The sequence below is a fragment of the Anolis sagrei genome, chromosome 1 (assembly GCF_037176765.1).
Source record: "Anolis sagrei isolate rAnoSag1 chromosome 1, rAnoSag1.mat, whole genome shotgun sequence".
NCBI classification, from domain to species: domain Eukaryota; kingdom Metazoa; phylum Chordata; class Lepidosauria; order Squamata; family Dactyloidae; genus Anolis; species Anolis sagrei.
Genome location: NC_090021.1, coordinates 94664971 through 94692342, shown reverse-complemented (window position 1 = coordinate 94692342; position 27372 = coordinate 94664971). Strand labels below are relative to the sequence as shown.

General features: G+C 38.5%; 1 protein-coding gene across 1 annotated transcript in view; it reads right to left on the bottom strand.

Moving 5' to 3' along the window:
- Nucleotides 1-11110: 11110 nt before the first annotated feature.
- SEC63 (SEC63 homolog, protein translocation regulator) overlaps nt 11111-27372 on the bottom strand; it is a 40854-nt gene continuing 24592 nt past the window's right edge. The window contains exons 11-21 of the mRNA XM_060753128.2: nt 26721-26813; nt 24758-24912; nt 23654-23801; nt 22440-22522; nt 20751-20810; nt 19616-19789; nt 18629-18784; nt 17741-17842; nt 14313-14411; nt 13872-13976; nt 11111-12194 (exon numbers count right to left, since the gene is read on the bottom strand). Of these exons, the coding sequence (XP_060609111.1) occupies nt 12051-12194; nt 13872-13976; nt 14313-14411; nt 17741-17842; nt 18629-18784; nt 19616-19789; nt 20751-20810; nt 22440-22522; nt 23654-23801; nt 24758-24912; nt 26721-26813 (1319 nt within the window). The 3' untranslated portion in view covers nt 11111-12050. The remainder of the gene's footprint in view (nt 12195-13871; nt 13977-14312; nt 14412-17740; nt 17843-18628; nt 18785-19615; nt 19790-20750; nt 20811-22439; nt 22523-23653; nt 23802-24757; nt 24913-26720; nt 26814-27372) is intronic.

Genomic DNA, 27372 nt, shown 5'->3' with positions numbered 1-27372 from the left:
TGTTTTCCCCTGTTTGTTTGCTAATGAATAATAATGAAACAAATGGGCCACGATCATTCCAGCTTTTCATTTGTTATAAAATGGATGCATGCTCTACTGAAATATAGACTTGCTTGAAGATTCAGCTAATTGCTAACAGAGTAAGTCCATGGCTGAGTAACGATCCTTAGAGGAAGAGCAATGTATCACTGCGATTTAATATTATACATATAATATTCTATGTACAACCTCTTAAATTATAACTACTTAATGTGATATAATATTCTGCAATATTATACATACAGAGTTGAAAGAACATCAGTAAGAAGGAATAGATCCCATCGCAGTTATCAAAAATGGTTTGACTGAACCTTGCACTCAGTTTCCAGCCTTTCTGTGAACAACATGTTCCATAAATACTTAGCATCCTAGTCATCATCAACTTTAAAGAGTTCCACTTCAGTTCCAAACAAAGATAATGTGCCTTTTAGGAAATACTTGGGGGAAAAACAGGGGGTCATTTTAAAATTGCATAACCATGAGAATCTTATGCAATTTTAAAATGAGGTGGATCACATCCCCTGGTCACACATCAGATCTGCAGAGGAAGGGACATATTCATAGAATCATAGAGTTGAAAGAAACCTTGCGGGCCACCCAATCCATCCCCTTGCCAAAAAGCAAGAAAATTGCATTCAAAGCACCCCCGACAGATGGCCATCCAGCCTCTGTTTAAAAGCCTCCAAAGAAGGTGCCTCCACCACACTCCAGGGCAGAGAGTTCCTCTGCTGAACAGCTCTCACAGTCAAGAAGTTCTTCCTAATGTTCAGATGGAATCTCCTTTCTTGTAGTTTGAAGCCATTGCTCCGCGTCCTAGTCTCCAGGGCAGAGAGTTCCTCTGCTGAACAGCTCTCACAGTCAAGAAGTTCTTCCTAATGTTCAGATGGAATCTCCTTTCTTGTAGTTTGAAGCCATTGCTCCGCGTCCTAGTCTCCAGGGCAGCAGAAAACAAGCCTGCTCCCTCCTCCCTATGACTTCCTCTCACATATTTATACATGACTATCATCATGTCTCCTCTCAGCCTTCTCTTCAGGCTAAACATGTCCAGCTCTTTAAGCTGCTCCTCATAGGGCTTATTCTCCAGACCCTCAATCATTTTAGTCATACTTCCTCTGGACACACTCCAGCTTGTCATCATCTCCCTTCAATCGTGGTGGCCAGAATTGGACACAGTATTCCAGATGTGGTCTAACCAAGGCAGAATAGAGGAGAAGCATGAATTCCCTGGATCTAGACCTCTAGATCTAGAGTGCTGCAGTAACACATGGTATACAAAGCAGCAACAGGATGGACACAGTGCCATGAAATAACTCCTCCTTCTTCATCTTCTTCTCTGGACTCCTTTCATTCCGTTTTATTTCTATGAATTCTTTTTAAAATGCCATTTAACTTTGCCCTCTCCATCACATAGATGTATTTTTTTGGCCAAAGTCCTTGGTCCCCATAGTCTTAACTCCTCCACTTTCTTTACCTCTTTCCGGCAGATTCTGGTGTTTGTAGTTTAGGGAGGAGCCTTTCACAGTGTCACTAACCTACAAACCCCAGAATTCTGCAGGAAACAGAAACTGGATTTAAAGTGGATTCATTCTCTAGCGTGATGAAGTGGCTATACACCTCACTTTTACCTCCCCACTTTTTCCTTCTCCACCTGTACCTGATTCTCTTTGCCACCTTCCTTTCTCACCTTCCTATGGTTTTCCTTGGGTCTCTCCCTTGGGTTTTTTTTTTTTGTTTTGTTTTTTTTTGTCATTCCTTCACTTTTCTTAAACCCCTTTCACACACACAAACACACACACAGTCCAGCCAGCCAGCCAGCAACATATGTCCCAGTTTTCTGCTGTGAAATGTTGGAGGTTATGCCGTGACATGGAAAATGTCCTTTGCTAGTTATTTATGGACCAGAGGGCTACACTTGGAGCTTTTTCTGAAGGCACTCACTTGGCTGTGCCATTTACCAATAAATATCAATGTTTCCTCATTCTTCCTTCTGAGTCTCTTAAAAACCTTTAAACTTCCAGCAAATGTCAACACTTGGTCTTTGATCTCTTGCACATTGTTAATAGTAAACAGTTAAATGCACCAGGTGAAATACTCGAAATACAACAATACGTTAGCATTTGCTTTACAGCTCCTACATCAAATACTGTATAGAATTCTGTTTCATCAATATACAAAGGAGGAACCCCCAGTGACGCAATGGGTTAAACCCTTGTGCAATCGGCAGTTTGAGTCCTGGGAGCTGGGTGGGCTCCCATCTGTCAGCTCCAGCTTTCCATGCGGGGACATGAGAGAAGCCTCCCACAGGATGGTAAAGCATCTGGGTGTCCCCTGGGTAATGTCCTTGCAGACGGACAATTTTATCACACCAAAAGCAACTTACAGTTTCTCAAGTCACTCCTAACATGAAAAAATGCATATGCAAAGGAAACACCTAAAAGACAATTTATGTCTATATACAATACACTGATAAATACAGATGCAATTCACAACACATGATGTGAATTGCACAATATCTTCTGCAATTCACAATACATGATCTGCTACTCACCCTGGCATTTTATTTGCCATTAAATACCTGTTTCACATAATGTTTTGTTCCTATGTTTACAACCTCATCGCAGGCAGGCTGGCATAGTATTTACAGAGACTGTTTTCACGCCCCTTGGGAAAAATGAATTAGGCATAGTATGAGGCATTAATATGTTTCCAATTATTTTCTATTATCACAATTGTTTTATTACACAAAATGATACAGCCAATTACAAAAGAAGCAAAAGGTTTTATTTCATTTTCTGATTGCGGTGGTTTAAAGCAGAACATCTCTAAATAAAGGTATGGTTGTCAAACAATAAAGGTACATTTCAAGGTTAATACTAATAATAAAGACAATTATCTTTTGAGAAAATCAGGCTATGAAAGTGGTGCATTGGAGCTGTCGTTGTCCGTGGTGTACCTATTCATTTCCTTTGTTGCATTGTCATCTCTAATAAAATAGATTTTCATTGCACTTTAAAAGTCTGCTTTAAAAAAAACTATTTGACTACAGGTGGTAGCAAGAGTAAAGAGTAAATGCACACACTCCATAGGAGATGATAGATCTAACATACCATTTTCAGTTTTCTCTCTGGTGTCTCTCAAAATTATTGTCTTGACTCTAGCCTTGCACACAATCTCTGAACACGCAAACATTTGTAAAAGGTAGATTTAAACAGATTACTTTTTAAAACCAAAATAATCCAACCACTGTGTTACTAAAATTACTCTTGTTGTACTGAAGACAGACAGGTCGCACTTTCGAATCCGGGGAGAGCACGGGTGAGCTCCCTCTGTCAGCTCCAGCTCCCCATGTGGGGACATGAGAGAAGCCTCCCTCAAGGATGGTAAAACATAAAAAAAATCTGGGCATCCCCTGGGCAACATCCTTGCAGATGGCCAGTTCTCTCACACCAGAAGCGACTTGCAGTTTCTCAAGTCACTCCTGATACGAGTTAAAAAACCCAGTGGATGAACAGGAATTCAAACCCTGGTCTTCCATTGTCCTAATCCAGAACTCAAACCACCGTACCATGCTGACTTGTTTTGTTTGTTTGTTTGTTTATTATTGTGCTTTCTTTTGCTAGTGTGCTCTGTTTTATTCCTCATGAGGAAGTTTAGAAAATAATATGGGTTACTTATATATACCATATTCATTGCATTTTAACCATTTAACAAAAAGAGAGAATTTTTAAGATAAGTAATCGCTCTCGTCCCCAACTTGTATCTATCCCTTTCCCATTGTTTTCCCTCTCCTGCTCACCACTTCAGGAACAGTTGTGCATTTCCTTTATCATTCTTTCTATTTGTTGGCTTGTAAGGACAGCCTGGGGCAATTTCTTATATTTTGCCCTTTGCCTTGGCTATCAGTTTCCCCCATTTCCCTTCCCCCTGGGGTATCTATTGATATATTTATTTTTCCTATCCATGATGTAATCTTCAAGCATATAGTTTTATTGACAACATTTCTGCTTGTCCAAACATAGATAGTATCCCTGTGTTCAGACATCCATCCCATGCATTCTTTCTCCTCCAAGATATTGGGAAACTTCCATGTGTTTTCAGTACCTAGCCCTTAATATATTCATCTGAATAACCTTTTTCGTATGACCGGCTCCTGTCCTGTCACGAGTAATGTACATTTGCAGCCATTACAACCTAATCTCTCCAAACTTGAATTACCCAGAGTAATTACAGAAGCCTTGAAAGCTAATAAATCAGTCATGCTACCTGAATACAAATCATGGCAATTAATTAAATTATGAAAGCATATATTTCAAATGTACAGGTTGAAAGTAGAAAATAGTGGAAAACAAAAATAGTGGAAAACAAAAGAGAAGCGTTTGAAGGATGCAACCAGAAACTAAGTGATGATCTACAGAGGGGCTGAAGTAAATGGCAATGTATCTTTGAAACCAAATATTAAATATTGAAGGATTCCATTTGGAAGACTGTTGATGAAGCACATCTAGACAATCTGCTACCCTATTGGAAAGGAGATTCCACCTGAATATTAGTAAGAGCTTCCTAACTGTGGGAGCTGTTCTACAGTGGAACTCTCTGCCCAGAAGTGTGGTGGAGGCTCCATCTTCAGAGGCTTTTAAGCAGAGGCTGAATGGCCATCTGTCAGGGGTACTTTGAATGTGATTTTCCTGCTCCTTGGCAGGGGGTTGGACTGGATGGCCCATGAGGTCTCTTCCAACTCTATGATTCTATGATTCTATCTGCATCCTCACTCACTCACACAGTCAATTCCTTAATACTACAAACCTCAAGAGACTGGCAGGCAGGCAAGCCAATCTCAGTTACAGATTTGTTCCATAGATTGACAGGGAAGGGGACTAGCCTAGGGTTGCTAACAATTGAGGCCTCCTTCCATTTGTTCAACAAAAAAATTAGGTAGCACTATTATTCTCCACATAAGAAAAGTAGAATATTAGAAAATGTTGGATGGGACACCTGTTGATCTATTTACATTTTATAAAGCAAAAAGCAATACTGTTATTACTATTTTGGAGCCATGGTGGCACAATGGGTTAAACCCTTGTGCCTGCTGAACTGCTGACCTGAATACCGAAAGGTCGGTAGTTCGAATCCGCCAGATGGGGTAAACTCCTGTCTGTCAGCCCCAGCTTCCCACAGGATGGAAACACATCCGGGCATCCTCTGGGCAACGTCCTTGCAGACATCCATTTCTCTTACACCAGAAGCAACTTCCATTTGTTTCTGACATGAAAGAAATACTATTTTTAAATGTGCAAGTTGGGGTAGATCCAAAATTCACTCTTCATTTTCATCTGTCACTCGGTGTCAGTATGTGCTTCGCACCAAAAGAAGCAAACAAAATGTTGGTACATTTCAAAAAACATAAATTATTGCCAAAGCCAGTGGATGCAGTTTTCTGGAGAAGATTCTTAATACCAGCTTTGAGCCTACTGCTACTAATTACTTAAAATTATACTTCATAATAAACCTCATTGTTGCAAACAACTCAACCACCAAGGAGGAGTAATTAAATTAAATTCAGTCACTTAAGCATTTAACTGAACAGCAGAACCCAGGTTAGTTTGGCAGCAGATTAGTTCATGTTTAAATGGGTTGCGTTGGAGTTGATGGATTTTCTTTTCAAGCAGCACAACATGGGAGGCAGTACATTCATCTCTACCTGTCATGGTCACTCGGGAGAAAGCTGATGGTCTCCCTTGACTTTGAGATACAAAACATGAATATTGCAATGTTTTGGATTGTCTGTTTAGTTAGAGCAGGGGGGTTCAGTCAAATACAGGCCACCGTGTGTTGTTGAAATTCAACTCTCATCAGCCCTTACCGGCATTTCCAAAAGTGAGGAATACTGGAAGTTACTCTCCAACAAAATCTTGAGAAACACATAAGGCTAAAGAATTTGGCTGCAGATCTGGCTTTCCTGGGCACTTTTGCTCCTAGCAATGATTCAGAACTACAGATTGAGGTGCCTCTGTGTATTTGGGGAAATTGCCAACTTCTATTTTGGGAAGATTTCTGGAAAACAGAGGAAAAATGTCCCCACATTTGAGCCCTTAGATAAAATTGTGCCCAGAAAATGGGCTAGTGATTTGCAAGGGCACATACATAGGTACATATATACTGACTGCAGTTCATACAGCGGATATATGACATATGGAATTCACAAATACAAGATAAGTAAAGGTAAAAGTTTCCCCTGGCATTAAGTCTAGTTGTGTCCGACTCTGGGGGATGGGCTCATCTCCATTGTCTAAACCGAATAACCGCCGTTGTCCGTAGACACCTCCAAGGTCATGTGGCCAGCATGACTGCATGGAGCACCATTACCTTCCAGCATAAGCGGTACCTATTGATTTACTCACATTTGCATGTTTTCGAACTGCTAGGTTGGCAGAAGCTGGGTCTATGAGTGGAAGCTCACCCCACTTCCTGGAATCAAACCAACCTTTCATTCAACAAGTTCAGCAGCTCAGCAGTTTAACCTGCTGCACCACCAGGGGGGCCTCAAATACAAGACAGGATCTTGAATATAAAAGACTACAACCATTTTCTTATCGATGCTTTTCCAAGCTCAATGATGTCACATGATTTTCACTGAATTTACGAAACATGCTCGTGATTGCTGTTGGCTGCATCAGGCCTTACAACCAGACATCACTGCACTACAAGGCTGGACTCTGCACAAGAAGAGCAGTCTGTATTATGTGACTTTACTTTGCACTGCCTGATGGTTTGTAATGAGGCCATTTAGCCTTGATTTCCATGGTAGGAGAGCTTTGATCCTTCATCATTTCAGCCATGTAACAGAACAGTTTTAGGACATTATAACAGAATGCAGAGACTTGCCAATTTGTCAGAAAATCACACTGGGAAAGCGTTTTGAAAGGTCAGACCAGTTCAACGCTTTGCCCCTACGGATAGCTTTTATGTAAAATAAAGACTGATTGAAGTAATGTTCATTTTTTCCACTGAAAATGTAAAAATTTCACATTGCACAGTAATTAAGCTCTGCTTGTTATATTTTCCTTATAGATAAGATTGTTCAGCCGTTTCCTCAACAACATCACCTATAAAGAAAATATCATAACCTACCTTATCAAGCCCACATGTATAAAGAATTTGAATGGGTTGTGTGATTCAAAAGCCCCTTTAAAAATTCAGCTTTTTGAAGGGTCATCTCTCCTCTTCCGTGTACAAAAGGCTTGGGGGCACCATCCTTCCCATCTAAATCATACTTCTAATTTGCCAACAAATGGATCAAAATTATTGAGCTGTGCAGATCAAGATTTGAGCAGCAGCGGCAACAACAATGGGCTGCCGAGGATGCATTTCAGTTACTCACCCATGTTTTTGTTTCCTCTTCAGATCTTAGATTGTGATTACCAAGATATTATGAGTATACAAGTACCATGGTCAATATCTCACTGTCCCTACTATCTGGGGATGATGAGAGCTGTAGCCCAACACCTCCTGGAAGACAATGAATTGTAGCCTCTCCCTACTCCGAGGGCCCTTCTACACAGCCTTTTATCCCAGGCTATCAAGGCAGAATATCCCATATTATCTGAGTGTGAACTCAGATAACCCAGTTCAAAGCAGATACTGTGGGATTTTCTGCCTTGATATTCTGGGATAAAGGGCTGTGTGGAAGGGCCCTAAGTCTGCCAAGGCAGGAACTTGCCCTTTTCCTTTATTTTTACATAAAAGGAAGTGCACACTGATGGGTTAACAATGGTTATAACCACGACGAAAGTTAATCAAAATCATTATAATTTACTTTCAAGATATCACACTCAATGTTTGCAGAAGAGAAAGGCTGACAATTATATTTGTTTGAATAAGAACTGGGATTTTTTAAATAAAATTCTTGTATTGTTAATTTTTTGAGCAAACATTTCGGTCTTCCTTATTACAAACCTATGTGCAAACCTATGTGCTTGTGTCCCCCTGCCGGAATGAATAAGCTACTGCAATGAAACAACTTGGTAAGATGACAAGACTGTTTCTGGTGTCATTGTGTTATCAGACAAACGTATTTTATTTATTTATTTTCTATATTTATACCCCACCCTTCTCACCCCCGAGGGGGGACTCAGGGCGGCCTCACAGCAAGCACCAGACAGTGCCATCACCATCATAAAACATTTAAATAAATACATTAGAACATTAAAACAGTTAATTTAATAATAATAATAATAATAATAATAATAATAATAATAATAATAATAAAAACAACTTTATTTATAACCCGCTACCATCTCCCCAAAGGGGACTCGGGATGGCTAACATGAGGTCAGGCCCAAAATAATACAACATAATAAACACACAATAACAAAGTACATCTTAACAAAATATGAAATAACGAATAAAATCAACAATATAAAGCAGCATAATAAAATCAAACAGAGAGGGGGGACCAAATGTATGATGTAAAATGTCAAAAAAGTTAAAACCCTGGGTGAGATAGGGATGAAAGTGCATTTGTAAGAGAGGGGCCCAACACGCCTTGGTAAGATGACGCCTTGGTTAAAAACCAAATCCAAGTCTGGCTCAATTCATTGTCCTAGGTTGACTGAGTCTTCTTTCCACTCGCTGCCAGTCACTAGTCGAACGCCTGGTACCATAACCACGTCTTAAGTTTCCTTTTGACAGACAGGAGGGAGGTGGACAGTCTGATGTGCCTGGGGAGGGAGTTCCACAGGCGGGAGGCCACTGCTGAAAAGGACCTGTCTCTCGTCCCCACCAATCGCAATTGCAATGGTGGTGGGATTCAGAGCAGGGTCCCTCCAGATGATCTTAAACTTTGTGATGGTTCGTAACAGGAGATATGTTCGGACAGGTAATCTGGAATGGTAACCTTTTAGTAAGTACAGCCAAAAAGTATGCTGAATACAAGATGCACCCAAATGACAGGAGCAACTGTCCCAAGGTACATATTGTAAGGAAGTGTCCAACAGATGGTGGTGAGAATGAAAATAGCAATTATCTCCACTGTTAAGGAAAAAGAGAGGATATGAGTGTGAAATCAGACTACAATAGCATGTGGCCTTGAACAAGGCAGTAAAATAGGTCCAAGAAAGGAAAACCATGCTGTTTCCTTCTCTATATTATCCTTTTGTTGGTTATTAGTCATGCTGGCCACATGACCTTGGAGGTGTCTCTGGACAACATCGGCTCTTTAACTTAGAGATGAACATCAACCCCCAGTCAGGCTTGGCTGGACTTAAGGGGAAACCTTTACCTTTACGTGCATCTTTGGCTGTAGTTATTTCATGGTGCTGTGTCCATCCTGCTGCTGCTTTGCATGTCATCCATTAGTGCAACACTCTATTATGTCCCTTCTTCTGTAGTTCTGATATGTGAAATGGAGATGAACACCAACCCCCAGAGTCGTACAAGACTGGACTTAATGTCAGCGGAAAACCTTTACTTTTACCTAGATATACGCTCTGTCTTTCTACCAACAAATGCCATACAAAGTGATTAACTGTGATAAAATCAAGTATAGGTATGTAATTCAACATGAAAATCCAAGTCTTTAAATGTAATTAAAATCCATCAGTTAAAGGAAAGCCCTACCATCCAAAAACCTTTTATGAACTCAGAATTGGGGAAAGAGTTCTCTCCACCACCGAGACACCATTTGGCCTGGATTAGAGCCTTTCCATACATTTTATATCAGGTTAAGTGTACACACGACACCTCCCAACAAAGTATTCCACAGGGCAGCAACCAGCCAGGCTTTGAAGCTGCAAAGCCACTCAATGCTAATCAAGGTCAGTTGCAACATTCACACTTGCCTCAAGCAGACAAGAGTTCTTTCTCCCGCCCTGGACATTCCACATTCACTTGCCTGGTTTCCAACAGACCTCTCAACCTCTGAAGGTGCCTGCCAGAGACGTGGGCGAAATGTCAGGAGAGAATGCATCTGGAATGTGGCCATACAGCCAGGAAAACTCACAGCAACCCAAACAGATGTTGCTTAAGTATCCATGCAAGATACACAAATTTGGATAAACAGAATTTGGTATAGCACCCCCTAGAGGCCACATTTAGATGAAAACCCAAACTGTGGTCCACTACATGACACTATATAAACTAAAGAGAAAAACTCAAGTCACAACAGCATGTCACAACATACTACCTCAAAACTGAGGTGTGAAGTTGCAAGAATATAAGAACCACTATGCTGGATTAGACTAAAGTCTTGCCTCGTCTACATTCTGATCCAATAGTGGTCAACCATAACCTGGGCATGAATTGTGTCAAATGGTAATCCCTTTTCAAGATGTAAGCACCATTATCGCTCATCACCTCCAACCCATCATCCAAGGCAAGCCTCTTCAAAAATGGAAATTTCCTGCCCAAACTGTTTTATACCAATGCTGTTGCTGTTGCTGTCCAGCCGTTCCTCTACATTTGTGTTGCCAAACAGAAAGCTATCCTCCAAACCAGCTGATTAACATTCATGGCAACTTAAATTTCAAAAGTCTTACTGCAGGAGAGCTGTGTTTTGTTTTGTTTTTGTTTTAATGAAACCATTTTCACATTTAGGACGTTTTCAAATTTTATTTGCAACTATTGCAATTACAAAGAAATATATCAATGTAAGTTTGCATTTAAAGTGACAATCCTCAATTTCATAAACAAGGTCACAAATAAGTGAGTAGCTCATTTGGCCTTTAAGTGGCTTCCATTATATGGAAATGTCCCTGTATGACAAATTTATTTGTCAATTTTTACAGTATTTCAGTCTTATAGTTCCTCAACATATCTGTGATAAAAAATTACTATATGATTGACATTTTAATGTTATCTTTACAGTTTCTAACCACACTGATAAATTATTTTCTTTACATGTGGGAAGAAAGACTGGAATTTATTATATGGTTTTGCTCCTCCCTTGCCAAAGACCTCAGATATGCCTTAGAAATCAAAAGCAAATATTTAAGTTGAGAATGAAGTTTGGTTATCCATGCTAATATCCCTGTTCAGCCCTCAGAAGAGAGGAAAAATGCACTATTACAAAGCAGGGTTTTATCAAATTTAGTCCAGTTTATTTTGAATTGTTTTCAATAAATACAAAAAAACCCATCTTAGCATGTGAGTCCAATTTAAAAGACTACTAACAGGGAAGGTGGATTAAAAGCCAAGCTTTGATAGTTTTACCTTTAGTAAAAGGCATTCAGTGTTAAACCACCACTTTGTTTAACACATGGTCCCACAATCATTTTATGCACACAGTTTTATTCTAAGGAATAAATCCTGTATGATTTGCTGATTTTGGATGCCTAAATATGTTTTAAGCCATTAAGAAACTGAGAAATACGTGTAATCTGCTTAAAACCTGGAGCAAAATTCCCCTCCCTGTAGGTACATTAAGTCTCAAAAGATTAGCCATCATGACAATATGGAATGAAGCCAAGTGAAGGCAGGATGCCAATTTCTGAAGTCAAAAGGAACAAGACAGGTGTTTAAAAGCAATGAATAATCTCAGTTTCAGAAATGTTTGTAATGCCACTGCAAAAAAATCTCTGTAAAACAGAAACTTCAAAGTATGTTAATTTTGCCTTCAAAATGTTGTAAAACAATCTTCTAATATGAAAAGTTTATTTAAAGATTGCTTCTACTTAATAATAGCATCTCTTAATATATTGGACCAAAAGTCAATCAGACAACATAGCCCACACTTCTGGACACTTAGAATAAAAAAGCTTTTATTTTCAGTTCGAATAAATGCACCTTCCTGTATGTAAAGGCTGTAAAGAGCCATAAGCATCTCCCAGATTATACCAACTGACTGATTGACAGACTTCCACTGGGAAGTTACATAAAGCACTCATAATTGGTAAAGAGAAACTAAAAAGAAGAAGAAAATCCATCTTCCATACTTCTAACAGAGTTTTATTTTTTCCTTTCCCGGGTCAAAGGTTTGCAGAATTGTCCCACGTAAGACTGTTAGTTCATAGCCATGTTTAGTCATCCTCCTCTTCCTCCTCCTCCTCTTCCTCAAAACTGTCTTCAAAACCCTCGCTGTCTTCCTGGTCTTCATCGCCCTCGATTGCTGTATCCCACTGTGGATGGTTCTCTGGCACTGGCTTGGCTTCGTGAACTTCCAGCTGCAAGAAGAAGTTGGGTGATGGTTCAGAAAAAGAGGGGAGGGGGCACATATTATTTTCAGGATGATATCACTGTTTATCCCACAAAAGACTTGTGAAATATTAAAAAAACATGTTTATCTACAACAATTACTTCAAGGAAAAGTGTAGCTTCGACAATTTCCCAAAGAGCTAGGACCTGTAGCAGCCCAATCCTCAAACCTCCTTTTAGTGACCATATAAGGGGCTTCACCAAAGGAGACAAATTCAGCTCTTTTACAGAGTCTCTGGATTGTGCTACTAAATAACCATACTGAAAAATTACTACTCTAAAAAGTGGCAAAGAAGAGAAAACCGGTTAGCTTTTATGTCTCTGGATGTCCTGGTGAAGTGGATGTTACCGTGAGTGTGATGGTCCTTCACACAAGAGAAATTTCTGTCCCCATCTCCTTCATTTGGTCTCCTTCCAAGAATGCCCCACAACTGTATTGCCACTGTCACAAGCGCGGTTGCCGGGGACAAGGGAGAGGGCTTTCTCGGTGGTGGCCCCCCAGCTTTGGAACTCCCTCCCCAGGGAGATTAGACAGGCCCCCACACTGTCCTCCTTTCATAGGGACTTGAAGATGTAGCTCTTCAATTAAGCCTTTGAGAATATTTAGCCTTACATAGTAGTCACATATCCTGCACTTTATCCCATGCCCTCTCTCCATTACTGCAGCTGGCACTTAATTTATTCCAATGTTTACAGCAAGGCCATGGTGCCAGTAATTTACCGCCACAGTTAGAGAATCGCAACTTCATTGAGTCTGAATTGATGTTTTTATATGTGCATGTGTTTTTTTTTAATTGTATTTTATATTGTGCTCACTTTTATGTTTGTTTTTAGGCACTTTGTGTCATCTGTAAGCCGCCCCAAGTCCCTTTGGGGAGATGGTAATGGGATATAAGAATAAAGTTGTGGTTACTGTTTTTGCTATTGTTGTTGTTATTGTTGTTAGACAAGTCTCGAGATAACCTATTGAAATATTACTCCACAATTGAGTATCTCCGAATGACTGAAGGTATGATCTCAAGATTAAATATCTAAAGACAAGAGAAGTGTTCCCTACTAATATGATAAAGGGTACAAACTGTCATGGTCCTAGGCAAAACAGAAACAAAACAGCCACTCCAGCAAGTATCTACATGTCTATGAGCTTCTACAAGAAACTAAGCACTGTGCCAGGCAAGCAAATAAAGACCTGACCATCTCAATCTGGCAGAGCTTTCCCCATGGAACAAAACCTCAAGATAAAAGTTATCTTCTTCCATTCTAGAATGAAACAGGTTGCATTGGATCTATAGCTTTTTATGGGGTCCACTTCTAATTCCCCCTCCATCTGGAGTCCCCCTCCATGTCCGTTCTTAAATGTCATCACTGGCAAGCAAATGCAAAGTGAATGGCACAAAGGTGTTAGAAACAGTTCTCTAAATAAAACCCCTTTTCTTAAGGTAACTACAGCCAGACTCATTTTGATTTTGCACTGTAAATGGCATTTTTAATAGTGTGTTTAGGTAAGTCCCCGTTGCTGCAAGGTAAAAGAAATACATTTCTAGGGACATGAAAGTGTGGACTCTTGCCATCCCAAGAATGTAAATCATCATAGTATTTTAATTAACAAATGAACAAATACCATCCAGAAATGCTAGAAATCCTACCTTCAATGGTTTGATCTGGTCCAAGCCCATGTAGGAATCCGATCTTAAATAAACTGTATACTGGTAGTTTCCGGGTTTGCCCGGTGCAGGAAATTTTAGTTCTACCTAGAAATACAATTCGCCCACACAGCTCAAATTATTAATAGACATTTACAAGCATACCTATAGATCAGCAAATAATTCACGTGTAGAAACTGCTGGATTTTAGTTTCCTTATGCTTCTACAGTGCTTAAAGCCACCAAATTCAAGGAGTAAAGTATTACTATGAAAAAGTTGTACTAAATGCAGTACTGTTTACCAAACAGAGTTCCATGTATTCAGTTGTATTCTTAATACCAATCCTTTTACTAGGACTGATCTACTAAATGCCTGTTAGATTAAAAAAACAACCACCATACTACCAATTAAAATGATCATGGGAACGTGACAAGATACTTTACCTCTTCTCGGTCTTTTAGTGTGCACACATGATATGGCATAGATATTAGAGTTTGTTCCTTTCTATCTGCTATATATAGCCACCACCACTCTTGTTTTTCCTATTGGGGAAAAAAAGAGAACATTTGCAATTATGAGAAGTCCTCATCTAAGTCTTCAAGGAAATTTGAAATGAAGTTAAACAAATCCTGGATTCTGCCTTCTCCACAACTCTCCAGATCTGCAAATGCTCTAGTTGGATTGGTTCACTCCATACAAAAAAGGGAAACACTGATAACTTTCTTGGTCTTTATTAATCATTTTTCTTCATTGTTCCAAAATTAAAAGGGACTAAGAAGTCATTTAGCACCTCTATACCAGGGATGGGGATTCTGTAGCCCTCCTGATGCTCCAATTCCTACCAGCACCAGACAAAGATTTGGGGAATTGTTGTCCATTAACATCTGAGTGTCATAGGTTCACCATCCCAGCACTAAGCAAAAATACAGAGAAAGTAAAAGGGTGTGCTAAATAAAGACAGAGATATTCCCCACAAAAAAGAACACAACCTAAATGTCACTGGGCTGAAGTGCCCCTTATTCCTCAGCATTTATTATGACAATTAGGACTGATGGGAGTTGCAACCCAAGAACATCTGGAATATTCTGCTATAAAACCAAAAATAGCATTCATTACATTAAAAATCAAATAAAAGATTTTTAACTGAAAGATGAAATAATGTTTTGCACTAGGCATGAAATATTTGTTTTAAAGAGGTTTTTAAAAATTGGCTGCTGAATTTCAGCAATAAACTGTAAAGATAATTATTTCCTTTTTTTAAAAAAGGAGGTTATGGAGTTTATCAAGGATACTCCTATCAAAAAACAAGGACCCACTGTAACCTTTTATTGCAGGTCCTGCTTGCTTTTCTCTTTTCAGCTCAATTTCTTCACTGGTTTCAGCTTATCACAAAAAAATACTCACTAAAAGTGAAATGTCTTAACTGGCACTCAATGACACTACACACTATCTATACAGGGAATGAATAAAAATAAAAGTAGCTGTGCCACTGAAATGTCACAATGGCCAGTTACAATCTTCTGTATTCTATGAAGGCAGATAGAGGAAGAATATCATAGAAAGCCATTTTAATCAGACAAGTGGGCACAAATCTGAGTAGTAAAGTAAGTAGGTAAAACTTTATTTCTATCCCACCCTATCTCCCTAAGGGGACTCAGGGCAGCTCACAACATAAAAGGCAAATATTCAATGCCATAAAAATACAATAATAAATTAAGCAAATTCAAATAGACAATACAACACATTCAACTATCATACAAATCACATGGCAAACAATAACAATTTAACACAATATCAATAAAAACGAGGGTTAAAAGCCATGCCCATATTTCATTCTCTATTTCATAAGGCTAGGTCTTTAAACATTTGTATCCCCATTTGCCTGGGTACATAGGAAGGTTTTTATTTGCTTCCTAAAGGAGGATAGCGATGGGGCCATTCTGATCTCCTTTGGGAGGAAGTGCCACAGGCGGGAGGGCCCGCTCTCTCATCCTCACCAACCAAGTTTGAGCCAGGGGTGAGACCACAAAGAGGGCCTCCCCTGATGAGTGCAGTGTCTGGGCAGGTTCATATGAGGAGATGTGGTTGGCCAGGTAGCCCGGACCCAAACCATTTAGGGCTTTAAAGGTAATGACCAGTACTTTAAATTTCACCCAGTAGCAGACTGGAAGCCAGTGGAGCTGCCATAGCATGGGAGTTGGGTGTCATCTGCATTGATGGGGGACATGGAAAGAGCCTCCTCAAAGACTGAGTAAATATAGTTGCACATCCCCTGGGCAACGTTTCTTGTAAACAGCTAATCTTCCCAACCCAAAAGCATAGCTTTATAACATTTATGCAATGCTTTTGGCATGAAATAATAACAAAAATAATCTGCATAGATATGGCACCAAACTCCAAAACTCTGCCTGATCTCTCTCAGCGGTTTCATGTAAATGTTGAACAGCATGGGTGATAGAATAGATCTCTGAGGGACCCCTTAGGCCAGTGGCCAAGGGATTGAACAGGAGTCACTCAGCACCACCTTCTGGGTTCGGTCCTCTAGGAAAGAACGAAGCCACTGTAAAACAATGCCTCCTAAACCCATCCCATCAAGATGACCCAGAAGGATACCATGGTTGATGGTATTGAACACCGCTGAGAGGTTCGGGAGAACCAACAGGAACACACTTCCCTAATCTAGCTTTCTTCATAGATCATCTACCAAGGCAACCAATGCCATTTCAGTTCCATAACCAGGTCTGAAACCAGATTGAAATGGATCCAGATAATAGGTTTCTTCCAAAAAGAAAACATCCAAGCTCCAGAATTCAGACAAAGTGGAGCATATGGTTCCTATATTTGACACTTCTTCACAAGAAAAGTGTAAATTTCTCTGCTAAAAAATTGTTCTGCATTGCTGGAATCTAAAGAACTGGGTTAAGATGACACGTTACTGTCTAATGGGCAATAGTCATTTCAAAACAGATGGAGAGGAAATGTGGGCACACTGAAGAACCAGTATGTGCAATGAGCTGAATATAAGGGCAATCTGTACAATTCTTAATTTTACTTCAAGAAACTGTTTAATAGTTTAACAAAGATGCTCTAGGCTGCATCAGCACTTAAGATGAACCACAAAATGCACAGGCAGGGTGTTAATGAACACTACTTTTTCACTCCCACTCTGTTTCAACCTTCGATTTAGTGGCTCGGGATGTCAGAACATGGGATTATAGTTAAATGTAACCAAACAAGCCAAGATCAAAAGCTAACTTCAAATCATCATTTACTATTAGCTTATGTATTTCTAGCTTATTTGGATGTCATAAGCCCTATAACTTGAGTCCAGATGTCATACAAAGCTCTATTCTTCCTGCTTGATCTAACTGATCATATAAAGGGAGGTACAAAGTGGAAGTGAATAATATTCTATGATACCTGTTACTATGCATGAACAAAACCTGGATAAACATTCTATAAGGAAAGTATACAGTAGCAACACCTGCTACTGAGATAAATTGTAGGGGTGATAAGGGTTGAGTCTGAAAGGAATTCCTAACAAAAATAATTATTTTTCTGTACACTTTGTTTCCATCTTAGCAATACAAATGTTCGACATATACATATGAAAATATACAAATCAGGAACTACTGATCCAAAGATTATGTCATAATAAAAGGCCAAAAAGACTAATGTAAAGCTTTGAGCTTTACCTAACATTGTTTATAATTTTTAAGGGAATTGATATTTCAAAGAAGACAGAAAAAAAATGTTTGGGTATTTTTAAAAAATGCTTGTAACAGTTTTAAAAACAACACTGATTATTAAAACTGTATTTGGAGCTTACCAAAGCAAAATCTACTTAGTAGTTTGTTATTTCTTTGCTTACCTCAGGAAAATAGAGACTGTAAACAGGATGGGTTATTTTTGATTTGGTTTCCAAGAGAGCACGCTCTTTCCTCTGTATACTCTGCTGTAATTCCTGCCACTCCTTACGGAAAGACACAAAATAAATCAACAGAGTTAGCATTTATTTGTCATTTTAGGAATTGACTTCCCAAAATGATAGAAAGTAGAAAAGCAAAAGGCATTCAAGTGTTAATGTTGACTATGGACAGATTATTCCTCATTTTGAAAGGAATTATTCTGTTCATCAACAGATCCCCTAAAAAAACCCTGTATTTTAAAACTGCACAATGTAGTTTCATTGTATGTACCATAAAATCTCTTCCCCTCTAACACAAACATTTTAAATAAATAAACAAATTTCTCTGCAATAGTAAAAAAAAAAAAAACAGCTTTGCAGTATTGCCTTTTTACCAATATTATTTTACTCAATTCATCCAAACTGTGGTGTCATTTTTTCATAAGCAGCTTAGTTAGGACAAGGACATGTTTCATACATCTGTGTGAGACCCAGACTTGACTTCTACTTTTAAGAAGCAAATGTTGGGAAATTTATATGAACTTTAAGTAGAATTCCCTGTATAAAATCTCATCTTCTTTATTGGGAGTTACAGTAGTGTTCTAATCACTACTGTAACTTCCAATGTAGATTTTATGTAAGAAATTCTACAGAATTCAATTCCTTATCAACAAGAACTTGTAGAATTTTTCAGTTTTCTCTATCATTTCTCAAGCTCTGTTCACACAAAAACCATACTTTGGTCAATTTCTGTACGTTAAACAAAAGTTTTACAAGACAAATGCGTAGACAAACATATTATTTCTCCAGCCCCATGGCAGTAGCATCCCAGAAAGAAAGAGCAAGCCTTACAGCTTCATCATCCTTGCTTTGTTTCTCATCTTGTTCTCTGTCGGAGTCTCTATCGCTTCCATCATCCTTTTCACTTAAAGAGTCCCTATTCGTATCATCTTCATCGGATTCACTTCCTTTATCAGAAACTTCTTCTTCATCTTCTTTGATGACTTCCTATACAAATAATAATGGTAATAATAATAATAATAATAATAATAATAATAATAATAATAATGGTATTCTTCTTCTAGGTTTCAGACAATGACATTACTCAAAAATTCCAATTAAACTGGATGTGAAGTTAGGTACCTTGCAGTGGATGCTGCCAGGAGAGAGGGTGCTGCATGCCCCTTCCAGCAAGCATGACATAGGTTTGCCACCACTGCTCTATACAAACTGTCTCTCAAATGGTTTATGTTACAGTATCTCTTATTGCTTATTCTTGCTACTCAACAAAATAATAATGTGCTATTAAATGATAATGTATTCTAAAACAGAAAAAGTTCTGGAATCTGGAAAAAGTTCACTACAGAATGGACATCACTGAGGGACGCAATTCCCCCTCCCCCACAATCTGAAAGTCATCAGAGCCAATTAGTGAACTTAGAAGGGGTATGTAAGGATAAAAACAGCTTACACAACTGGTGAAGAGGATTTAAAATAGTACTGTAAGGCAAATCAGGAGAAAACTCACTTTCTCTACAGCACGAGGACATTTTTGAACCAATCACTGACAACTTCTTTTCTAAAAGTTCCAGCAGCCTAAACTTCAGTATTAAAGGCTGCCTAGAAGGTATGTGTGCATAATGTGGGAAATCTACCCACCCACAACAAGACTGGTTGTCAGGTGAGATTTAAATATTACAGCTAATAATTTGCAGGCCATTATGCTTATGTTTCATTTCTATCATACTTTCCAAGAATTTTAACTGGAGTTTTCTGCCAAAGTTTTGACTGAAACTTTTGGTTGCAACTCCTGCAAACGCCAATCCTGTTGATACCTACACTCCCAGCAACCCCGTTTGCTTGCTTTTGTTTCTGCTGCTTTGTTTGTGGCAGAGGAGGTACAGGTGCGGCTTTCTTTTTGACAACTTTTTTCTTCTTCGATTTAGAAGTCTTCTTTGCCCCTTTAGCCTTCTGTTGCCATCCTTTGTTCTTAATTTTATTAGTGTCACCTTGCTGCAAAATTTAGAAATAAAAATTGTAAGTTACTTTTTTTTACTCCTCAAATTACAAGGCAGCAAAGTCATATCAGCTGAGTCATTCTTAAAAATGTTCAGAAAACTAATTTTGCAAATTCCACTCTTTCCTACTCAAGTTATTACCCTGGCTGAGACTTTAAAAGGTCTTGTTGAGGCTATCCTGGGGCCTAGATAATTTAAAAATGACTTTTAAATTAGCCACTTTTTTAGTAAGTGGCAGGACACAATTAAGTCTTTATCATCCAACTAATCTGAGAACAGCTGCTTCTTTAGAAATTGGCTAATACCTGTAACTGACCAGCTAGCTAAGAGGAAAGCCAAGGCATTCAAAGAGAAAAGGGCATTGCTGAGACAAGCCTCCCTTCCAAAGTATAATTTATTTAGTAGCATTTATATATCATTTAATACATTATTGTGATTATAATTAAGAACTTATCATCAAAGAACAAGAAAGCCTGAATATCAAATACATTCACATCGTAGCTGAACTGAACTGATAAATGAAATAGTATTTGTAAAACAATTAATTAATAAATCAAAGATAAAAATATATCATTGGTATTCTTAATTTTTAATAATAATAGTAATAGTAAGGCCTTATTTATATTCCGCTCTATCTCTCCAAAGAGACTCAGAGTGGATTCCAACATATATACAAACACAGGCAAACATTCAAGGCCTCTGAAATACAATGAGACCTTTAAGAACCTTAAGAACCTTGAAATGCTAGGTAACTGGGTATATGGAGTTTAGCGCTGACGACGTTTCATTTTCTGAGACTCCCCACACAGCTCTGGTAGCAGCAGGGTTCAAAAAAGAATTGACTTTGAACAAATGGGAGAAAAGTATTGTCTTGTACAGCTAGCTCTCAATGACAGATTTAACATAAGCGTTTTACAGATTTACAACACAATTAATGAAATATTTTTTTAACTTACAGCATCTTCTGCAGGCTGCTCTTCAGCCGAACAGGTTGACTGTTCCTTTTCAAACACTTCCTGAATGGAAAAGCAAGATCAGTTGGTTAGCCTCCCCTATGTCATCTACATAAAAGAATGCTTATTGAGTAAAGTGGCAATTCACATTTTTGTTTACTTTAGCATCACAATAAAAAAAAATTCCAGCTTTGCTGGGCTTGAATATCTTTTGTACATGAAGTGATAAAATGCCAATTTGTTATCACCTCATTATAACATTATAACACAACAAATGTGAAAGAGTCAGAGGGGATTGTGCTGAATATTTAACGAGAAAGCACTGCATACATTTGGAATGATTACACTGGGCAACACATATTTTTCTGCCTCAAAATGTTAGCCCTGTTTCTTGGTATATTTGACTTGCTGATTCCAAAAATGGCACCAGTTTCCACCTACCCGCTCTAGTTTTTGAGATACAGAGCACACAGCATATGCCAGATGCATCTGCTCGCCCATAAAGAATATTTTGTGAATCAGCACCACAAATAACCCCAGGAACAGGCCTATAAACCAAAACACCAAGAAATTTGTTGGGCTGTGTTATTAGGAGTGGCTCACACCTCTATATTTGGAGATGCTAGTTATTAACAGATAATAATGTTCATCTGGCAACTGATCTTGTTATGCATGGGCAGAGTTTATGCTATCTGGATTATTTTACTAGAAAATCAAGCTCAGATGCAAAATTATGGATTGGAACAAACACATAACTAAAGGAAAGAATGATCTAAGCTCATTGCTTAGATCAAGAATGCGATTTTTTCTTATAAGAAAACTGGTCAAACAATATCAAATGTGTGCTATCCACAGGTACTACTTGAGTTCTGAATCACTGAGGACTGAGAAATGAAAGTATGAGGAGATGCACTGAGTGCAAAAAGTTATGAAAGGGATCGCCCTTGTGATGCATCTCCAACAGCCCTTCAAACATTCAGTCATTGCACTTCTTAGCTGAGAGTTCGTACATACTGTAAATACTGTTTTAGTATTTGTACTATTTGTACTATTACTTGAGAAAGAAAAACCCTTCTGGTTGGAACAAACAGCTTTGTGTCTGCATGTTGTTTTTGTTTCTGAGGAGAACACTTCACTGCAAGAAGGTATTAGACTCCTTAACAAGAGTGAAGAGTCCCTTCGGCTGTACATAAAGGAATTTAATGCTGCTTTGAATCCCTGACAACTACATCTATACTCTAAGCATAAGTTGCTTTGAAGGATTTTAAGGAAGAGGAGTTAGCATAGAAAGATTTTATATTTTAAAAGTACAATGAAATCTTTATTTGCTAACTACATTAAATACAGAGACATTCTAAAACAAACATCTGAGGATGCTTGCCACAGATGCAGGCAAAATGTCAGGAGAGAATGCTACTGGAACATGGCCATGCAGCCCGAAAGATTCACAGCAACCCATTCTAAAACACCCCCATCATGTTTGAAAATTATTCAGGCTGCAACCTCACACATCCCTGGGCTACAGAATGAATCAGAAATCCCATCCCAAAATCACTGTCAACACTCCAACCTCAGAGGAGAGATCCAAGCCCTACCAGCCATCAATTCCCTTCCAAGGTCAGCATTTCCAACTGCATATAGGGGCAATTAGCAGTAGATCAAAGAATAATATACACAAATAAGAATACTCACTGTCATTGTTTGTCTTGTCAAGGTGACCAATACTGTGACTAGTGATCCTACTGTGATGTTATTGCTATCTTCATCATCCAAAACTGAAGTTTAAGGACAGCAGAAGGAGAGACAAACACATACATCAATGTATACTGGCTCATTTGTTATACAGGGGGTTTTTTGTGAACATGTTTTTCTAAACTGTAAAGAGTCTACCTAACCTTGTTTAACATATTTAACAGGTCAGGTTATCTTTTGTTACGTTAAATCTTCACCTATATTTAAAAAGAACTTAAGAACACAGTGCAAGCAACCAAAGATAGAAAGTGGGAAGAAAGGGATACCTATGAAGGACTTCATTCCCTTAAATAATCCAAATACAGTCTTTTTTATTGGTTTGCTCTTTGTTCTTTCTCTATTTTGGGGGGGGGGGGTCTGACAGCTACTCTTAAGGCAGTGGTTCTCAACCTGGGGCTCTCCAGATGTTTTTGGCCTACAACTCCAAGAAATCCCAGCCACTTTACCAGCTGTTAGGATTTCTGGGAGTTGAAGGCCAAAAACATCTGGGGACCCCATGTTGAGAACCACTGTCTTAAAGTAATCTGTTATTCTTTAAAAGGCATAATGCAATCCAGATGTTACATACTATAGTTAAAAAGGAAGTCCTGGCAGCGCAATGGGTTAAACCCTTGTGCCAGCAGCACTGCTAACTGTAAGCAGGGTGAGCTCCCGTCTGTCATCTCCAGCTTCCCATGCAGGGACATGAGAGAAGCCTCCCACAGGATGGTAAAACATCCTGGCACTCCTGGGCAATGCCTTTGCAGACGGCCAATTCTCTCACACTAGAAGCAACTTGCAGTTTCCCAAGTCACTCCTGACACAAAATATTTATATATATACACACATACACACTAGTTGGCCCTCCATGTCCACAGATTCTTCCACAGATGCAACCACCCACAGTTTGAAAATACTTTTTAAAAAATCATAAATTTTGATTTTGCTACTGGGCTTTTGAACCATTCCCAGAGTTACTTAAAGCATGCCATAACTAAAACTACATATTCCAGAGAAATCAAACGGCCCGACTGACTGCTGCTAACTCTTCACTAATTAATCTAAATTATCAATATGAGAAAAAGGACTTTTAATCCATAAAAATGGATTTGTCATAGATAGATTATCTAAAACATGAGTGTTTATCAAATAAATGGAAGCTCACCATCACTTACCCTGGGGTTTGATATCCATTGTGATGTGTGGGAAGCTACCGAGGACAGCCATAACTTCTTCATATTTTTCATCTTCAAGGAAGTGGAGTAAATTATGACGATCTGATGCCTTTAAACTCACCAAATCTTGAATACTTTTGATCTTGTACTACGTTTAAAAAATAGATAATTTTTATTTTGGAAAGCAACGTTTTCTAATAACCAACATCACAGATTTTGTATCTTTAAAAAAAGAACTCATTTGTAAAACTGATGGATTTTACTCCAGTCCACGTTTTACAAAAAGGGTCATCAATTGTGTCAAGGTTCATCAAATTATTCACATTTGTTTTAAAATGTTAAATTTCACATTAATTTTTCTAAAAAATTAATGACCACTATTTAAACAAACAACAAGTTCCCACAGAGGACAAAGTAAACATGTGGGCAACAAGATTCCTAAACAATGGGAGAGGTCAAAATATGTTTATAAATACACCTGACTAGATTATTGCCCTGCTCATCTTCTTTAAAAGGTTTTCTCATCATTCTGTTCTACACGTCACCATAACAGTGAGTTACACCAAAGATTGTAATGGGAACATATGACTAGGTGCTCTTGGATGGAAAGTTATAAACAGCAGGTGCTTTCCTCTTAAAAGCTGGTTTCTAATATTTCAAAAAGAAAGAACACTGCCACGCAAAAGTGGACTTTATATAGAACAAGTGAAAGGTAGCAGCATAGTTATGGCTTCCATTCCTTATATGCCCACCCACAGCATGAAGGAGCTCTTTCACAGGCACAGGAGCAGCAAACTCTGCACAGGTTTCTCTCCTCACAATTCAATGTCAGTTATAAGGAAAGTAAAACCACAGGACCAACAGGGAATATAAATTCTGCTACAAATCCAACTCTGACAATACTGTTGCAGTCTGGCATTAATTTATCTACAGTCATTACATGTCCAAAGATAATGAATGCGCTAACTACTACTGCCAAGTTCTGGTAAAGAGAAAAGTAGCAACCACTGAACTATATGCTTACTCTCACGTTTTCTGAACTAGCATCTCAGAAAACTGTAAACTGTGACACGAGTAAGTTACACAATTCTCCTTGTGTTATACCTTTTTATGATTAGAGACCCTTCTGAGATTATCCTCTTCAATATGTGGGAGTTGCAAGAGTGGAGATTTAAATTGCTGAAGTCCTTGGACAATCATCTGTGAAAGTTTCATGCAGTTCTCCAAAGAACCCAAAGATGGAGCACGGAACTCCCTTTCTGAGGGAATGGGAGAAAAAATATGACCGATTTAATTCTTAGTATACATTTGCAACAGGAAATAGAACAATAAAAACCTACACGGAAGTTTAAAGGACTGTGTACTTTAGTGAAGCCAGAAAATAGTTATAAAAGTATTATTTATAAAATACTTCTCTGCATCTTCTATTTCGCTTCCTGTCAAACTGTATTAACTGCCATTTTTAACTTTTTGTTTCAAACTCATAATATTTAGAAAATACATCAATACATGGCTTTTTTTAACAAAGTATCTTAAATGGGAGGCTTATACTATAAAACCTGGAAATAAGTGCAAGATGTATCTTTTCTTATAGAATATTGGCTACTTGTTCTATGATACAAGTTGTTTTCTTTAGTAAAAACAATAACAACAAAAACTTTATTTATATACCACCCTTTCTCCCCAGGGGACTTAGGGCAGTTTCCAACATATAAGGCAAAACATTCAATTGCCAAAAATGAAAACCATACAAACAAATTAAAATGAACATAATAAAACATAAAATCCTACTAAAACATACTTTTTTAAAAAAAACAACGGGTTGTTGTAGGATTTTTGGGCTGTATGGCCATGTTCTAGAAGCATTCTTTTCTGACGTTTTGCCTGCATCTTTGGTTGTGAGGTCTGTTGGAAACTAGGAAAATTGGGTTTATATATATCTGTGGAATGTCCAGAGTGGGAGAAAGAACTCTTGCCCATTAAAGTTAGGTGTGAATGTTTCAATTGGCCACCTTGATTAGCATTTGATAGCCTGACAGTTTTTAGGTGTGACTTCTTACTGCCTGGGAGCATCATTTGTTGAAAGGTGATTAGCTGTCCCTGATTGTTTCTTGTCCGGAGCTCCCTGATCTTTATTTACTGTTATGATTTTAGAGTTTTTTAATACTAGTAGCTAGATTTTGTTCATTTTCATGGTTCCCTCTTTTCTGTTGAAATTGTCCACATGCTTGTAGATTTCAATGGCTTCTCTGTGTAGCATGACATGGTGGAAGTTAGAGCGGGCCACTATTTCTGTGTTCTCAAATAATATGCTGTGTCCAGGTTGGTTCATCAGGTGCTCTGGTATGGCTGACTTCTCTGGTTGAATTAGTCTGCAGTGCCTTTCATGTTCCTTGATTCATGTGTGGGCAATGCTATGTTTGGTGGTCCCTATGTAGACTTGTCCACAACTACATGGTATATGGTAGACTCCTGCAGAGGTGAGAGGATCCCTCTTGTCCTTTGCCGAACGTAGCATTTGTTGGATTTTCTTAGTGGGTCTGTAGATAGTTTGTAAGTTGTATTTCCTCATCAACTTCCTTATGCGGTCAGTAGTTCCCTTGATGTATGGCAAGAAACACTTTTCCTCTGGGTGGATTTTTGTCTTTACTCTCATGGCTTGTTCTCGATCTTGCAGCTCTTCCGATGTTTGTGGTGGAGTATCCATTGGCCTGTAAAGCCCAGTTTAGGTGGTTCAGTTCATCTTGGAGGAGGTGGGTTTCACAGATTCTTTTTGCATGGTCTGCCAGGGCTTTAATGGTGCTTCTTTTTTGACTTGGTTGATGTTGGAGTTTTTACGTAGATATCTATCTGTGTGTGTAGGTTTTCTGTAAACTATGTGACCCAATTGTTGATCTGGTTTGCGGATGACTAGGAAAAAACTGATTTCATCATAGCTCCATCAGATGGGTTCAAAATAACAATAAGTTGTTTTCTGTTGCTAATAACAAACTCTGAGGTCAGAACTCTACAAATATTGTAAAGAAATAATTTTATTAGTTTGACAAGCAAGAAATTTAGTTCTTACCTTCACGGCTACGTGCCATAATTATTAACTGGCAAATTACATTAACCATTTCTTGAAGCAAAGCAGGGCACTTTTTCAGTACAAACTGCTGATCTGAAAGACACAAAATACTAAACATTCAGTTTATGAAGGCCACATAAAAAATGATTATAACCACATTTTTTACTGCGCTACTGTTACTCAAAATTTGCCGTATGTTTCATAGGTGTTTTCATTCAATAGCCCACACACAGACTTCTGCTCACATAATGCAATTTCTCCCTATAACCCTCTTCAGATATGCTACAAGGAGTCCCCGGTGGTGCAATGCGTTCAACCCCTGTGCCGGCAGGATTGCTGATGGAAAGGTCAGCGGTTCAAATCCTGGGAGAAGGTGAGCTCCTGACAGCTCCAGCTTCTCATATGGGGACATGGAAGAAGCCTCCCACAGAATGGTAAAACATCCCCTGGTCAACGTCCTTTCAGACAGCCAATTCTCTCACACCAGAAGTGACTTGTAGTTTCTCAAGTCATTCCTGACATGAAAAAATATCTGCTACAGAAAGTCCTCCAACTTTCTGGATTTACAATGGAATGGACAAGTAATGTCTGGATCTATGACAATGGTTAACAAAGATTTGTGACTTAAGATTGACAAATTGGTTAGGCTGAT